The sequence below is a fragment of the Epinephelus lanceolatus genome, chromosome 8, assembly GCF_041903045.1.
Source record: "Epinephelus lanceolatus isolate andai-2023 chromosome 8, ASM4190304v1, whole genome shotgun sequence".
NCBI classification, from domain to species: Eukaryota; Metazoa; Chordata; class Actinopteri; order Perciformes; family Serranidae; genus Epinephelus; species Epinephelus lanceolatus.
In genome coordinates, this window is record NC_135741.1 from 27,441,556 (window position 1) to 27,460,043 (window position 18,488).

General features: G+C 42.3%; 1 protein-coding gene across 2 annotated transcripts in view; it reads right to left on the reverse strand.

Annotated features, from left to right (window-relative positions):
- pex14 (peroxisomal biogenesis factor 14) overlaps positions 1-18,488 on the reverse strand; it is a 54,888-nt gene that overhangs the window by 7,984 nt on the left and 28,416 nt on the right. For both annotated transcript variants that reach the window (XM_033629378.2, XM_078170115.1), the window contains exons 5-7: positions 15,812-15,897; positions 13,684-13,786; positions 9,004-9,101 (exon numbers count right to left, since the gene is read on the reverse strand). In XM_033629378.2, the coding sequence (XP_033485269.1) occupies positions 9,004-9,101; positions 13,684-13,786; positions 15,812-15,897 (287 nt within the window). The remainder of the gene's footprint in view (positions 1-9,003; positions 9,102-13,683; positions 13,787-15,811; positions 15,898-18,488) is intronic.

An 18,488-nucleotide genomic window follows, 5' to 3' on the forward strand; every position in this document is an offset into this window, starting at 1 on the left:
CATACTATCTAGAAAAGATTAGGCCAGCGTCCAGAGTTTTGGATAATGACTTTATCTTGAACAATGGCCACATTCATGAGGGCAGACCATAGCTTAGCAGTTTGTTTTGTTCTTTTTGTTTTTTTTATCAAAGGCATGCGTTATCACTCGCACACTGGTGTGGCATGAAATGCTACAGGGTATAATGGCAAGTATTTGAATGGCAAATTGCTGCCAAAAATCTGTCTCTGCAGCACTTTTTTGGGACAGGCAGGTGTTTGACAGAGGGAGTTACAAAATGACGGGTTTTGATAACGGCCTAGAGAAAAAAACATCACGTGCTACATTCAAATGCAATGATAAATACTGGACTGCACCTACTGCAAAGTCCTGTAGGCTACTGAGTTACTGCAAAATGAATCAAACATAGCAACTATCAAATAGGGAAGACATCAAAGGCCCAACATGGAGGTGAAGGTAAATGCATTTTTCTTCTGAATACTGAGGAGCTGTTCCTCCTCAGGGTGCTCAAAGCAAAACACAGCGTTCACTGAACTACTAATGGAGAAATACAACCTGTGATGACATCAAATCATCAAATACCATTGCCTTGTCATGCCCTTGGTGTCCCAATCAGACACCAAGGGCATGACACCAATACCATTGCCTTGTCATGCCCTTGGTGTCTGATTGGGACACACAGGGCACCCTTTAGCACATCTATTTGATGCACAGTTGAAACACTGCCTGACACGTAATGTTGTACAAAGGTTGCGGTCAGGTTTAGGCAACAAAACTACTTAGTTAGGTTTAGAAATAAGATCATGATTTGGGGTTAAAAAAAGTTTATTTGTTACGTAATGTAACGTGGTGTATTTACCTCTGTGCACGCAACCGTATATATATTATGCAAAGTTACGATAGAACACCAGTGACTTATGGTTTCACAAGGGATGTAGTTGCATAAGGTTATTTTAAAATAACACAGACTTCTGGTTTCACACAGGGACATAAACTCGAAGTCTCCTGGGTGAAAGTTGGTAAAAGTCAGCTTTTGTTTGACCCATCCAGCTCCCCTTCCTCCCAACCTACACAGACTATTTTGCTCTTAATACTATGTCGGTTGCTCTCTGTGTCAAGTATTGCCACAGATGGGTTTAAAGTGGATATAGCTGAAGCCCAGTGCATCTCATAAAGACATTTAAGGGTGCCTTTGGCATCAATATTGCCCGCCGAGGGGCATAGCAAAGTGAAAATGTGCTGGAGAAGGCATTGCTTGGCTGTATGGAGTCTGAACCCAAAAAGGGCTGGGAACCAGTGATGTAGATAACTGCTCCCCATTCGAAATCCATTCCTGAATAAAAAGCACAAACGTGTGCGAGAACAGGGGGATAGACTGATGAGACCAGAGGGAGGAGAGGGAGAAGACAAGGGAAAAAGTGGGATAAAAGAAAAGTAAAAACTGTAATTAAGACTCTCCTGACTCACCAGAGGAAGCTTGTTAGGCAGCGTGGACCCCCTATCGAGGGGAGAGGGATAACTTGGACTCTTTCGCTTGTAATTAAATCTAAGAGAAATTAATTGAATCACATCTGAAAGGGATCAGACTCATTTACAGTGGAAGGAGGGAGGCAGAGGAGGAGAAGTGAAGGGAGACAGAAAAGGAGGCTTTTTTTGGCTCTTATCGACTCCTAAACCTCGCTGATAAGGAGCCCTGTTTTAGAGGTGGTGCATTGGAGGCCTGCTGAAGACACTCTTATTACAGCCGTCACCTCATTAGAACCATCTTAATCCCTCGCCTCCCCAAGGCACCCGTATAATAAGGCTGGATTCTGCTTCTCTCTCATTTTACATCGAAAAAAATTAATTGCTGGATGGGCTGAGCTAAAAGACTTCCAAGGCACCGAATCAACTTAAGAAATATGCAAATTGCTCCAAATAACTGAAATGTATTTCTATATTATATCACTTAACACAAGAGAAAAAGGCTTTAGAGTAGAACTGTTAACCGCTGGCTACATAATGTGCATTATCTACCGAGCAGCACCATATAATATCTCACATCAAGACTTGTCACACAACACTACCACTGACATATGTCTTATTAAGTCTGAAGAAACCTAATTAAATGTTGGGCCAGGACTGGATTTCAGCTTTGAGATGCATTATGTGAGTGTGTATACACACACTTGGTGTAAGAATCTTGTGTTAAGTGCACTGGCTGCTTGGGTAGAGGCTGAGTGGAGGGGTATCAGTGACTGGAGAGACTGAAGGAAACACCGCTGACTTTAAAAGCCCCACCTGAAGTGCTGACACATATCCAATAGACCGCACACTTGTGTCCAGTGTGATGTTTTAACAAACTGCTGATCAAAATATTTTACTTCTGCAATGATTTAGAGGATCTGATTACAAAAGCAGCGTCATCAAGACGATACTTTCAGGTCTGTGAACGTACGCAAGCAAATGTCTGACTGATGTCTGTCTGACTTCTTTATTAAGATTCTGACAATTATTTTACAGGAAGTAACAAAGATTCTTGTTTTTTTCCTTAACCACAATATTTTACATGTAAGATTTATGTGTGCTATTTTGGAATATGTTTTCTTATAATCTTTTATAAATGCTTGCATCCAAAATGTTTTTCTATTGTGTGAGTATTTACTCTGAGATTATTTATCTTTATTTACTTAAAAGATATTCCACACAAACATTTTTATTTTCTTGAACCTTAAAGGAATACTTCACCCACAAAATGACCATTTGTATGTCTATTACTCCCCCATGTTGCCCTGAATTTGTCGAGAAAACCTTTTCTTGCATGCCTTCACAGTGGATGAAGAATCCAAAAATGGAGAAAATTCTAGTAGAGTAAGATTTTAATGAAAATGCACGTGTTTGGGAAGGACTGAGCATACGACCAGACAGAGGGGACTTGGGTTGTACTGAGGGTTTGCAAATTAATGTTTTGATACACTTTTGCTGTTGTTAATCGCAGTTGCCATTTAATTGAGCATAGCGCTAGTTCAGGCAGCTCACATCCCAGCTACATCAGCTGATCTCAAGCAGCCCAATCAACTGATGGAGCAGCTGACTGATGGAAGGGAGTCAGCTGATAGATCACGAGATTCCTTTCTATGCAACCACTTGGTGAATCTCATTCAGGGCGCCCTATTTAAATTGCTCTGACCTGCCTACTGTTGCTGCTTCCTCTGCAAGCCACTTTTCAACCTGCCTCCACCCCAGGTCCTCCTTTCATACTGTGTCTGACTTATCACTGTCTTTTTTTCCATTGATGCTGCTCTGTTTTGTTCCAGGCGGTCTTTGCTGCTGCTCTCCCTGCCTCAGGCTTTCCATGTAGGCACATGGAAGGGCAGAGAAGTGAGCTCTCTCCGCCTTAGGCTTTCCATGTAGGCATGTGGAAGAGGCCTTCTGCATAGGCTTGAGGAAAGGCAGAGAGGCCCCAGAACAGAGCCATATCGCCAAATATAATACAATATAATGTGGACATGGAAATAAAGTTCTTTTGACTAAAGTGTTTCTGACTGAACTTCAATTCATGAAGAATGTTCCCTGTTTTAGATTCTTCATTTACCGCTGAAGCATGTGAGAAAAACAAAGGTTTCTTCACGAATTCAACATAACACAGAGTGAGTTATTTATATACAAATGGTCATTTTGTAGGCCAAGTATTCCTTTTAATATTGCATGTACATGTGTGACTGGAATGCATTATGCATTCTTTTGGAGACTTGATTTAAATGCATACATCGAAACGTTTTACTTTGTGATCCTCCTGCTGGTTCTTGTGTGGATATGTGGACATCAAGATGTTAAGAGGTCTTTCTTGGCTACATACATGTACGTGACCTCTTTCTAGACTATTAATTATTCTATGTTTAGACTACATATGACAGTTTTACCCTGAGGAAGGTAATATGTGCAAAAGCGAAACGTAGATTTAAAAATAAAGAGATTCAGAGTTATGAGTGCACATCTGCTCTTTTCATCTGATGTTTGACTTCTATCACACTTCCTGGTGTACAGGTGCAGGGCTCTAAGGGCTCTCTGTGGCCTACACAGTGGAGAACATAATTCTCAGCTTGGCACTGCACATCACAAAAAGCATCATGCATGAACAAACAACCAACAAACAAATGAACCAGCCAACCAACCAAAACCAAAATAACAACTCAACCTGGGAGAGAGGTGCCACCTTTTACATCATCAAACACTGTGCTGCTGGCTGGATGTGCTTTTTACTGTGTAAATACTGTACATAGTAAAGATTCCCTCTAACTGGTTTAAAAGCCTTGTAACTAATATGTCTCGAGTGGGTGCCTGGATGCGATAGGGGTCGGCATCTTTCTGCTGGTTTACTAAGTGCTTCGAGAAAAAAAAAAGGGAAAAAAAAAAAGATATCCCGAGCAAAGAAAAAAAAAAAAAATCAACTCTAGCAGCACCCAAGGACGGCAACGCATCTGGCTAAATGAAGATAAATGCCTGTGGACCATTAGCAACAAGATAAGATCTTTAACAAGGCTTGTTTAAGAGTGTCTGAAGGCAAATTAATTCACAGTTACTCCGCCGGCAGACAGTGTGTTTTCGTGTAACGCATGTATATTTATGATGGAATTAGTTTCAGAAGGAAGTCCCCAGAGGAGTGTTTTTGAGTGGAAACACTGGTACAGTGCAATTGATTTCACTCTATTTATGCACTTTCCCACTGGCAGTTCGTCTCGCACAAGCAAGGAGGCGGTTTCTAATCTTCTATGTAGTATCCACTAATAAAGAGAACGATCAGTGAGTTGAGACAGCAGGGAAAACACAGTTAACAGGCAGATTTGTAATGATAATGGAGCAGAAATAGACTAGGCTGTTTAACATCGGGGATGAATCATCCTCAGGCAAATCTATCCTTTACACCAGTGGTAGAATACAGCAGCGTGTCTTTGAAGAGTCATGATAACTGAGAAAAAAAGGGAAAAAAGAGAGGAACTGTCTCTGAAGTCTGGAAATGTGCAGCATCAGCGTGTGCTCTGTGTGTGTGCGCGCGCGCATGCGCGTGTGTGTGTGTGTGTGTGTGTGTGTGTGTGTGTGTGGACGTGAGTCAGTCTGTCTAAACTCACTTCCATAATGAGGTCCCCAGTTTAGGGACAGTAAACGCACTCCGCAATTGAGCGGTTTCCAAACTACGAGAAATGTTTACTTAGCAGCTGGAGAAACAGAAGTCTCCATGTGTTTCGGGTTAAAGGCACATTTCCGCGTTGAGAGGTATAATTGCTAAGCGTGGCGCACTTTGAGCGGCGTGGTGAGGCAAACCCCGAAAGCCGCAAACGGTGAATGATAAGTAGCTCGCCAGCTCCAACATGTGTTTCTCATCAAACATCCCGGACCTGAAAACAATTTCACAATTTCCCCCGTGGCCTGAGACAACAGAGGGCCTTGTGCCGACTTGCAGGGAAAATTTAAGATCAACACTATAGCTATAAAGCAGAGTTTATGATTTGTTTAATGGGTGTTTTGATGTGAATTATACTTTTTATACACTACCACTGTCCAACAAGGCACTCATAGCAAATGAAGTAGACACTTTTTAATCCAATCTGTGATTTGGAGATGACAAATGAAAAGCAAAAACATCCCTGTCTCTTTGTGCTGGAGGGAGCTCATTGTTTGAAGTGGGCCTACAGCCTGCTGACAGAAAGCCTCAGATAGTTTTCAGATTTCAGACCAGCATGAGGTCAAATCAGATCATCGCTCACACATGCTGATTTGGGATGCCGCTGCTTTCTACACTGCTCAGAGAGATTGTGCAGCTTAGAACTTGAAACGGCACAAAATGAGCTATGAGTCGTCAGTTTTTTGATGAACCTCGTCCAGGGAAGAGATTCATATTTTTCTTCCTCGTTTGTGCCGAAGCAGATGTGTCCGCATATGTTTTCCTGCGATATCCAGATGCTACAGTGAAACACCCATGTGCTTAACAAGCTGTGGACATAAAACATTGTCTAAGATTGTCTCTTCCAAGGCACTTTTTTAGAGCCCAGAGATCATAAAGCAATTTATGAGCGCTGTTATAAAAAGCAAGCAACATTTCATCCCTGCATGTAAGTTTTTAGACCAATCACTCACTCCAATTCACCTAAACACTTAGCACAATTCTGAGTAGATTATGAACACTGTCTATAAAAATCAAGGCAAGGAGGAACGACAATATGGTTAAAGATTATGGTCCTATGATGAGATGCACCATACTTTTTTGCAGCTTGTGTTCTGATGATATACAGGATAATAAGGCTGTCCGTCTTAGGTAGTTATGACTCGGGGCAGCGCGAGAGGTTTTAGTACACAGAGGCCTCGAGAAACCTTTTCTCTCTCCTCATCAATCTGGAGATTTCAACCTGCAACTTTACGTTTACTGAGCTTCTGCAATTTCAGAGTTACTGCCTGTCTGGCTTTCCCCAAAAACATTAATCATACATAACAGGCCTTGAAGGTGCAGACGGTAACTTCCATGTTCAAACTACACTAACTACTGGCACTTTTTGCCAGCTTTGTGAAGTTGTTTCATCTCACTGTTGTTAGTTTGCTATAAAGATAATAACACAAATTTGTCTTCTGTGAAATCATTACAGCCCCTTTCACACATGCAGTCTATCCCTGAAATGTTCAGGAACATTTCCTGCTTGGGGTCATGTGTAAATGGGAGCAGGGATTGATTTTCATGGAACTGTACCACCAATTTTCTTGTGACATTTCATGGAAACTGCAGGTACAGCTGTGTTGTGGATGAAAGTAACACTGCAGGAACGAGCCTGTAATAAGATTACATCCATCTGATGAAAGAGTCTTTAATGTGGAGCATGCAAACCAATCACAGACTCTGCTGATGACGCATTTGAATCCAATTTGTTTACATTACATGTCAATACTTGTCTTGCAAACATGTTGATTATTAAATACATTACAAGAACACTGGCATCGAACAACTGCCATGGCATGAGTGAAAAGGTGCAAGATAGCAATGTTCCTAAATGTAGTGCATACATGAAGAGTGAAAATCACTACCGGGGCCTAAAAGATTATCCCAGTAATTTAACAGGAACTACAGCCCTTTTTACACAGAGATCCTGCAATACTGCCCTTCCATTTGTCAGCTTTGTTTTCAACGTTTACATAGGTTACTTAGTGGCTGTGCAATAACCTTCTGCCACCGGTGCCGAAATTTTGCGGAAAAAATCTGCTTTACGGCAGGAAACGCGTCATGTATTGCGAAATTGGTCGGTCAGCCAATCAGGGACTGGAGCGAGTCCTTATGAGGAGTTGGGCATGGGATAATTGAGTCACGAGCACACTGGCAGACAAACAAAGTTTGGAGACAAGTGAAAAACGGCCTAGCAAAAGAAAACAAGGTCCTCTGTCTGGGGAGGCAAAGAAGAGCAAAAAGGAGAGTGATAAAAGAAGAGGAAAAACAAGAGTAAACCTCAGTCAGGCGTTCAAGAGATGGAGGGAGTTCTGTGACCAAAAAGGCTTCAAAACCGATGCCCACCTCGCTTTCTTTCAAATGGATCAGTAACACGGCTAAATGTTAGCTAGACGAGAGAGGACTGTACTGTACTGGCTGCTAGTTAATTCCTAGCTGGCCAGCATCGCAAATCGCCGTAACCAGGAACCGGGTAGCGAGTGTTGGTCGGCTGACATCCTCGTTGCCATTCTACGGCAGCGCTTGGACAGTGATACCCCCCTCCCTTCCTTCTGTTCTCTTCTCACGGAGGCAGCTATCGATGGACATCGCCCAGCTAAGTTACGCCCAGCTAATTGAACACTGGACTTTGTTTCCTATTCAATTTGAGCTCCAACCGGCCGCATCGTTTCCATACGGTACCGTTTATTATTATTGGTATAATTCCACTGTGTCTACTGTTGTTTGTACTGATACTGTACATATTGGTATAATTTACTGTGAGCTGTTTTTTACTGGTACTGTGCATTCTGGTATAATTATTTGCATTAATATTTGTTTTTTCTTCAGATAAATCTGATAATTGTTGCTCGGTGTCTTTACTCATTTATTTAGTAGAGTGTCCACACACATTCTCATTCTACATATATATATAGAGCTATACCAGTGGCTTTACAGCCTACTTTTTATTAATTATCTCTGATCCCCACGGTCAATTTGGTCTTTGCGACAGTGCAACGCAACACCACTGACGCTAGGTGGCGCCAAGCTAAAAAAACAAAAACAAATCCTATCTGTTGCCTCTTTAAGATAGCATACCAGCATTACAGAAGTCAAAGAGGCAAGACGTGTAACACAACAGCGTCAATGTCCAGTGTGACATGTAACATGCACGTCAGGCAGTGCTTCTAAACAATAACATGGCAATAACAATCTTTTACCATTCCTGTCACATGACGGTTAATCTGGTCCTCTGCTCGGAGGGTAAGGAGCTTGCAGACCTTATTGTCTTGAGTTAGCTGCTAACTGCTACAAGCTGCTTTCTAAATCTCCCCCAGGTGGGTCGCACACACCAAACGTCCAAAAAACGTCAAACTCGTCCCATCCTGCCCATTAACAATTTTTACACAGATGTTGATTCAGTGCCAATAGTACACCCACAGCACGCTTAAAGGCGAGACAACTCTGTTCACACATTGTGCGATTGTACCTTTTATACAGAGAGGTAAGGTGGAATTTTCCTGCCTTGAAAGGGCAGTGTACAAGGGACTTTTGTGTAAAAGAAGCTCAAGTAAGATAGTACAGTGAGTTGACAATGACACACCAGATGAACATTTATGAGCATTTCCAACTGTAGCAAATGTGTCAATATCTGTAGCAACTAAATCAAACTAAAAAGAGCTGCTAAAATCTCATAGGTGATGCAGAAAATAACATTTTTTGAATTGTGAATAGGTAGACCCTCAGAGGTTTAATTGAAATCATGGATATTCCAGCATACTTCCAACAGTTTATGGTGGTGAGTGAAGTGCGCTGAGTGCTGATGAGGTGGTAGCTACCTCTGCTGCAGCCAGTTCCTGAGAGAGCTCCTGGATTTTCTGCTGCTGCTGGATCAGGAGCTCCTGGACAGCGACCAGGGTCTGCTGCAGCTGGCTGACTGTGGAAACACACAGAATAACAGTCAATTCAACACACTACTAGAAAGGGGGGGAAAAAAGGAAGTCAGATTGCGTGATAAGGTTGTTTTGGTGCTTCATAACTGAATATTTTCTTTAAAGTGTCGATGACAGAACTGATGAGACTTAACTTGTGTCAGTGATCAAAGCTGTCCTCTAAGAATTGTAATCAAAGCTAATACCCGGTAACTTTAGTCGCAGCTTTTTGGTCCGAGGCGTTGGGGGTAGAGGGTGGGAAGTGGGAAGGGGGGCGGGGGGGCACATAGGATGGAGATATTAATCTCTAGTGCCTGAACTTAAATCAAATAACAGTCTCTAACCTTCCATTATCCACCCAGACACTGCCTTCTAATGCATCTTAAATCCTCAAACGATCAACAAAGGAAAAAACAAGGCTCTCATTTGGGAGGAGGCTGCCAGACAAAATGTCCCCCCTAATCCTAATAAATATTGTTCTTTTTCCATTGACTTTGAAGATTGAATTAGTTCAAGTGTTGGTGTTGGACGAGGGTGTATGATTTCAAATAACACCGGGCACAGTTTGTTGCCCCCTGCTTCCAGTCACGCGTGTATTACCAAACAATGCATTAAGTTTCCCCGAGCTGATTATATTACAGAAAACCAATAAACATTCATATAAATCATGGGCGTGTAAAGTGTTAAATCAAGCCTAATAGGATTAACATCAACAGATATTGTGGCGGTCCACTGCTGAGGTTGTCAGGCCAATGGTTAAAAGCCTGAGCTGCAGCCGGCTGGACGGGATGTAAAGAAACCTCCTCTCACATTAACCCAGCCCGGGACAAAAGACGGAGCGCGGCTCGCAGGCTGTGTTTCTTTTGAAAAACCAACACAGACAAAATATTTGATATTTCAAAGAAGCTAATATCTTGTAGTGACACCTGTGTTTAAATGGGTGGGGTTGTATCAATATGGGTGGGGTGCTGAAACGTTTGATCTTTTCATGCCTGCAGAATCCTACGGAACACGAGTTTGAGCAGGATCATTGGTCGGGGCCAAAAACCTTTGTGCAAACAATTTGAGTTTGTTACTTGGTTTGTGCTCCAGAGTGTGACCAGCCTTTTTGAAGGCGGTAATAAAACTAAAATACCGCGGCCATCCCTGCTTAAAAAGGTGTTAGTATGACAGGGTGTGCACGCTAAACCAAGCGCTGCCCTATTAGTCTCTGATTCCACCTCACCACAAAACAGCTTATCCAGATGTGTGTGTCAGTCTGCCAGCCTGTAATGCTGTGCCTCCTGAATTACCACTGGCACCGCTTTTTCAGCCACTTCAGCCAAACAGTCCGATTCTTTTCATGTCTCTCCACAAAGTTGACTCCTTTGTGCTGTGCAGACGCTTGACAAAAATGCACAACTTCTTGTCCCCAGTTATCACAGATATGAAGCCAAGAATAATGAAGTCAATGACTTTGGCCAGGCATGAATCAGAGGGAGAGTGCGCGTGTGTGTGTGTGTGTGTGTGTGTTGTGAGAGAGAGAATCTGAGACAAGATGATGTGTGAGGCTTGCAGCTGCTGTGAGGAGGGTGCACATTGTGTATTCAGTAAATTATTCAGTAAATACCTCGATATAATGTACACTACATATGTCCAGGCCTGTCTCTGTCTTTAATGGCCAGCTGGTCACCAATATGGCTCCCACCGACAAAGAGTGCCCAAACAGCCGCACAATTCCATTACAGCCTGGGTGCGCTGAAGTAGTTCCAAGATCCATTCATTAATTGTCTGTGTGAAGTTGTAGGCAAATCATAATGGGAGTCAAGGCCCCTACTCTCGAGCTGGGGCTGGCGAGAGAGACTAATGTGGTCCCCATTCAAAAGGATACATCACCTCATTGCGCCCGGCACTAGAGAAATACATGAACTTTAACAAAAGGGGGTTCAAGCAATTGGCAGCAGCGAGGCAGTCGGTCGCTATTACTCAGTGCAGCGAGGAGAGAGGGAGCGAGAGGGAGAGGAAGACAAAGGGAAAGCAGAGGGAGAAAACTCTCAGTGTAATTGCAACCCCTCTCCCCAACTGTTAACTACAACAGTCATTAACTACAATAGCAGCTTGGCTACTGCAGTCATAGCAAATTAGTTCCCCACACTGGCTGAAGAAAAGACCCATGTTTTGTTTCTGTTTTTTTCTCCTCTCAAGTCTCACCTACTTGCTGCAAAGCACAGGAGGACTCTCACTGTGAAATTCCGTCTACGCCGACAAACAAAACAGGGTTTGTAACTTGGCAAATCTCCAAAAAGTGATAAGTAGAGCAAGAATGGGCAGTGAAATAGCCAGAGGAAATGTGTTTGCATAGTTGGGAGAAAATGACCATAAAAGAGCATATATTTGTTAATCAGATTCAGGGTGGCACACCTTGCACGCAATCGCACCCAACTGCTGCCCTCCTCCAACCTTAGCCAGCCAGAAAACAATAGCATGGGTGTGACTGGATAAAATGATAACGGCCATATTTTCGGCTACACCATGTGTGTCCGTGACAAGAGCTGTAAAGTCAAACGCTTAATTTGTTTTAAGTTGGAGATGAAGGGAAAATCAAACAAAGGATGCTTGTGTTGAAACTGACAAGGTTGTATTTATGCTTCCTGTTAAGAGTACAGCCTGTTGCGGGAACATTTGTTTGGCTCCTCTTTGTCTCTCCACAGCTCAAAACTCTGCAAACTCATGCATGATGGTAAATCTTCATTTTTCTAACAGGCCTGGAAAATACACAGATACATTTGGCAGCCGTGAGAGAGGCTTTAGTAACGCACTGTCGAGACATAAAAAAAACACCTGAGGGGAAGTTTTTACCTTGTTTGATATCTCATACAGACAGGTGCACACAGTTCATGTGCACATGAATGTGACTTAATTAAATTCAGAAAAGGAGTTGATTTTATTAACAAACAAAAAAGTTTTTAAATATTATGCAATATGCCATCAAAGCTCTTCAATCAAGTCAAAACTCCCCTTTTTAGATTTTTTTTTTTTACTTAATATCCTGCTATCTTGTGCATGTAGGTTCTTTACAGCCCTGAATCCAAAAAGTTGGCATGCTGTGTAAATATATTTACATATTTAATGCTCCAAATAATTTGTAAATATTCACTCATTTTAAATTTGATGCCTGAAATACGTTGCAAACAAGTTGGAACTGGAGCATGTGCACCCATGTTACAGAACCTTTTAATTTAACAAAACTATAGGCTTGAGAACTGAGGACACTACTAGGTAAAGTTTTGAAAGTGAAATTCTTCCTCAAGATTCAAAAACTGCCCCCTAAAATCTTCAAGATTTAAAGTCTGTCTGTGTGAAAAACTGAGCCAAGATCTCATCTGAACACTGTGACAGATTAGTTTCTTCAAACAGGAAGTGTCTTGAAGCTGGCACCGTAAACAAAAACTTCCAAATAAGTGAATTTCAGTTAGCATGTTCCCCATTTTTGCTGTGTCATTCCGCTTTTGCACATTCTTTTAATGTTTTAATATGTTAAGTTTCTTTACCTGTGTAGTTTTATTTAATTATACCAATGTCTGGGCCAAAATGAACGTGAATAGCTGCACTGAAAAGTTGACAAAAAAGAAATTGACATTGAGTGTTTATTTCTCCCACTGCATATCAAAAAGGATTTCCAAATCATTGCATTTTGTTTTCATGTAGGTTTTAGACAGTGTCGCAACTTCTTTGGAATCACTGTTTTATCAAACTTGTTGTGTAATTGCTTTGACTATTGCAAAAAGCACTCTATGAAAGAACGCATTATTATAATTATAATTATAGTTTTTCAAAAACTGTGGTTCCCACTGTGTCTGTATTTCTGCCAGGCTACCTGTCTCAGATGGGAATTTGTACCTTTCAGGTGAAAACACACTCGAGTTCAACAACACTGCTAACGAGACCAAACTTTCTCAGAGTGCCTCTCTCATTTACGCCTCCCTGGATTTTTAATTATACTGACGAAGAGCTAGGAAAGCATCTCTCTCCGTGCTTCTCTCTCTCTCCATGTCTGACAGCCAGGTTGAGATTCCTCACCTGTCCAACATGGGAGCCGCACCTGTCACCGTGCACTTAATCACACTAGGGCCAGTGCTGAGCCCAGACGCCACACAGTGCCATGCCGCACGCACATCCTGCACACACGCACACACGCACACACACACACACACACACACACAAATACACGTACATGCACAGAAAATTAAAATGAACTTTCTCGCAACCTACGGGGAAGAGGGTGGATGATGATGATGGCGGTGGAGGTTTGGATGGGGGTGAGGTTGGTGCAAGGGGAGACGGATGGAAGGGGGGAGTGAGAGAGGATGGGCGGGGGGAAGAAAAGTTGTCATTTCCCAACTCCTCATTAATATTCCGAGGTTAAGAGCTTTTCAGCGAAACGTAATTAATTGAGCCAGAGCCTGACAGTAAACAAGCAATTTCAAATTAAAGCGAAATGACAGCGGCGTCATTTGTTAAAAACGTGCGGGGCCCCCCGATTTTGGCGACAGATAAATGAGGGAAAATGTTAAGGAGGGAGAAAGTGATGAAGATATTAATCTTCACCTGTCTGTGTCAGCGTGCCACTCATTGCCGCAATGTTGCTCTCCATCCTCTGCAGATGCTTCTTGTCCTCTCGGCTGCCCATAATGAGGGGAAGGATGTATTTCTGCAATTAAAAGCACGGCACAATATTACAATTCTCTCTGGTGGGAAGGGGCAGAAGATGAGGAAAAGACAGGACCACCCAGACTTGGCAGCGGCAGGTCGGAGGCATTGTTTTATTGGACTAGTGCCTCTTGTCTAAAAACTTTCTGATTAGGAGCATGCATTTCTGAGGCAGCGTCCAAGCAACTGATACAGGCATGTGCACACATCTAGTGTTGAAACCATTAGAAAATTAACCAACACCTCTAATAAACAATTAGTTGTTTAAGTTATTTATCAAACCTAAATGTCAAATAGTTGCTGCTTCTAGACTTGCTGCCATCTCTTTTTCATACCTCTGTAAATGAAATATCTTTTTGGACTCTTGTTCAAGGAAAGAAAGGAATTTAGAGTTGCTACCTTGGGTTTTGAGAAATGTTAACAGTTGTCGGACTGTTTATAGACAAAAACTTCACTAATCAGACCATGAAAGTAACTGTTAGTTGCAGCCCTAAAAACATATTTCCAGCAACATGAATGAATGAAACCCAGGAAGGGGCAGAGAAAGCAAGAGACAGGCCCTCAGGGAAAAACATGGTGGTAAACACTGAAAATAGTCTAACAAAACCAAAAACAATGTTGTGTTGTTTATCGTCTTTGCCACTGAATAAACAGATCTCTACCAAAATGATATGTATGTCTGACAGCCAAATGAGGATGTTTGTTATCCAGTGTGAGTGTTAACCAGATGAGCAGCCTGCGAGCGTCTCATTGAATCCTTTACATGTGTGCATGCAGTTGAGCTCAACAAATAAAATCAATGTCCATGTGACCCTGGCGGGCCTCAGTGAACTGCATAAATGTTTTTTGTTGTTTTGGTTTTAAGGCTGAATAAGGATCACTTAATCCCTCGCAGCCGGTTTGCAGCTCTCTGCTGCCTGAGCCGGGTTTTCTCTCCCACTCAGGTGGCAAGCAGCCACACCAGCGCAAGTAATAAACACTTTTTAGAGAAAAAGATTAAATGAGTGTCAACACGTAGTAATTAATAAGTGGGTTGCTGGGAGTGTGGTGTTTACAAGGTGCGCCATAACATAAATAAAGTATGGGCAGAAGCTTGGACATATGGTGCGACTGGCGCTACGCTCCAGTGACATGACAGCAACCTGTGCCGTCCCGCCAGGGAATCCCACCTCCCAGGTGACCAGTGGCTGGCAAACCTTGCTGCATGTGGCAAACAGTGGAGTGGTGCAGTGTGTGTTTTTGTCAGTGAAAGACCACGGGGACGGAGGAATTACAGACCGGAGACCATATAAAAGGTTGTGTGAAGAAAGGTGAAATAATAGGACATAACAGGATCTATAGAGGAGCCAATACATCCGACAGGGTCAGGTAGGCATATGCAAGAACATGATACGTGCTCCCTTTCTCTCTCTTGCACACACAGAGGAGAACGGCCTGTCATCGAGGCCGAGAGCTACTGCTAGAGCTCCTGTCCTCCTCTAAAACGAGAGTAATGGCTTCCACATGCCACTCAGACTACTACTAACAACCACTATGGGATTAATGTCACCGGGGACAAGGGGCCTCATGAGCTCATGTTCAAGGGCTGCTAAGCCCGATAAAAACCAGGGTGATTATTTTTAGACGGTAGGACGTCAAAAAAAAATGGTTGTGTGCTGTGTTAGCAACTATATTTTTTGAAGGAAAAAAATATATCCGAGAGGAGGAGGGAAGGGGAAGTTAAAAAGAAGGGGTTCAAATGAGATCATGCTTTGACGTAAAGCAGGGTAGCTTTAATAACAAGACCAGAGTGATGTTTCATACTGCAGAGGCGCCTTCTATTCTAGCACCATAATTCATCATAAACTGATGTACTTGCTAAGCCCACCAATTTTAATGTAATATCAGGGAGAGGGAGTACTGACAGACCTTAGGATGCAAAGGATCATTTGTATAACAAATTTTTAAAAAGATTAACTGTGAAAACAAAGTTACACAAGCAGTGAGGAAATATAGTCCTAAGAGCAGGAGAAGCAGCGTGACTTACTTTGTAAAGCTGATGAAAGCCGAAGGCGATGCCCACCATAATGATGGTGAGGGCACCGTAGTCTCTCCATCTGTAGCCTGCTGGAACTGGAGAGGAGAGATCACTTGAACTTAATACGAAAGCTCTGAAGTATAAATCATACAGACAACATTTTTGTTAAACATTTTTATGTATAGATTGATATGAAGAGCCTGCACTGGATGATGTAACTAATAGTTTTTCCTATTGCGTAAATGTTCTTAGTGGTAGATTAGACAGTGCAAGCAACTAACTGATTTTCAGAATGAAAAGAAATGAATGGAAGCCAATGGATGCCTAAAACATTAGGGAAAAAAAACATTCATCATCTAATCAGAAATCTAGAAATATGGTTTGCAGAATAATCAGATGTAATTTTAAGCATGCGCAAATTGTGTTACATACAAAACCACTGGTGTTGTCCTTTAAAGGAACAGTTCACCCCCCAATCAAAAAAACCTTTTCCTCCTACCTGTAGTGCTATTTATTTAGCAAACTAAATTGTTTTGGTGGGAGTTGCCGAGTAAGATATCAGCTAAGAGATGTCAGCATATTCTTGAATATAATGGAACTAGATGGCACTCAGCTTGTGGTGCTCAAAGCGCCAAAAATTCATTTGAAAAACTCAACCTCAATGTCTCTTTGCAGAAATCATGACCCAGTCAGTCAAGATAATCCACAGACTTTGTTGTGAACAGTTTCATGTAGGAACTATTTTCTGTCTACCAACTACAACCACCGACTGTATCACCATGCAGGAGGACGAGTGGACGAGAAGCGCGAGACATAAAATCAATGGCATCCTGCTTAGCTGAGCTGCAAAGTTAGCAAGCTCAGTGGTGCTAGGTGAGCTGGCAGTAGATGCATGCTTCTTTCTGTGCAGTGATATGGTTGGTGGGTTTAGGTGGTAAAAAAAAAAAAAATTTGGTCCCACATAAAACTACTCACAACAAGGCCTGTGGATTATCTTGAGTAACTAGGACACGATTTCTGGAAATAGACACTGCTGTAGAGTTTTTCAATTTTTTTTGAGCACCACAAGCCGAGTGCCATCTAGTTCCATTACATTTTAGAGAAGGCAGACATCTCTACAGCCGATATCTCCAACATTCAGCAACTGACACCAAAACCATCAAGACTGATAAATAGCACTACAGGTAAGAGCAAAAAAATTTACTTTTGATTGTGGGGTGAACTGTGCCTTTAAGATAAATAAATTGCATACTGTTTAAGAAATTTACTTGTAAACACAATGCAACAAAATGTATGTCTTTGTGACATTACAATTATTCCATCTATTTCTGCAAAATGTTGGAACTATTAAGGATAAAGTCCACAGAGCAAACACACACACTTTCTATCCTGGTCTTCCATAAAGGACACCATTGTCTTCCACTTTTTTAGGGGCTGGGCTTCGTACAGCGTTTGCCTTTAAGCAACTAAAACGGACAGAAAGAGTGAGTGTGTGTGTGTGTGTGTGTGTGTGTGTGTGTGTGTGTGTGTGTGTGTGTGTGTGTGTGTTTAGAAGTTGACTGCCTTGCTGAGTGACAGATAATGTGAAAGTGTGTCATTGTGCAAGCTGTCATCTGGGTAGGCCAACTGTCTGTCAAAGTGGAAATTCCCCACATAAGAGAGGCATTCAACTGAAAATGTCACTAAACAACAAACAGGTCTGGAGGAAATATACTCTGTGAGTTTTGTCTTTTATTTACTCTGCTGGGGCCCAAATGAATATGAAATTATTAGCGGCTAGGCCACTAAAGTATGCCACTGATATTCTGTTACAGGTCTGATTTCACCTAATGGGTTATGTGGTACATGTTTACTGGTTTGAAGTAAGTAAACCTGATTGATCTTGGGCCTCACCACTTGTGTGATTTGACATGCAAATAAAATGAGAGACCCGCTGTCATATTGGACTATACGGTACATCTTCAAGGTGAATGCTATTTTATTCTCCTTACTCAAGGGCACGTTTCATTGCTGCCGCAGCATTCAGGGATGAACCTGTAACCTTTCCCATCGAAAATTTTGAGTCATTCTCCAGCATCCATATGGTAACCACATAAATTTGGGTCTTCATCAACATTATAGCTGCGATAGACTGTCACCTATCCCAGAATACCATGCTTCTGAAAGGCCTGTGAGTCCTTGGGATGGGTGGTTGACCCTGAACAAGCCTCACTGCATCACCAGGGGTCTTCACTTGCTCTCTTCCCCCCCGTTAGGACCTTTCATTCTTCCTCTGTCTCTCCCTTTTCCGCTACCACTTCCACTCTGCCATCTTCCTTTTTTTATTTGGTCACTTAAGCTGTGGAACTGTGGTATCCATCCCCCGTTTTTCCAATCTCCTCTCAAATTTATTGGGTTCAGTGGAGGCCTTCCTGTCCTTCTACCGCGTGGAAATAGAGATCAGAGTATCCATTACTTCGACAGAGATGGATGCGGGTCCCCGTGCACCGTCCCCATAACAAGGACATCAAAGGGAGGTAGCCCCCTCTTTTCAGCATGACCCCCCATACAAGACTCCCCGCTCTCACCTCATTATGCAGCTCTCTTATAGCCGTTTTGATATAAAACCCCCCACTATGGACGGAGAGCTGCGAGTCTCCCTAACTACATGGCCATCCCATCAACATCACTTTCATTACAAAACATG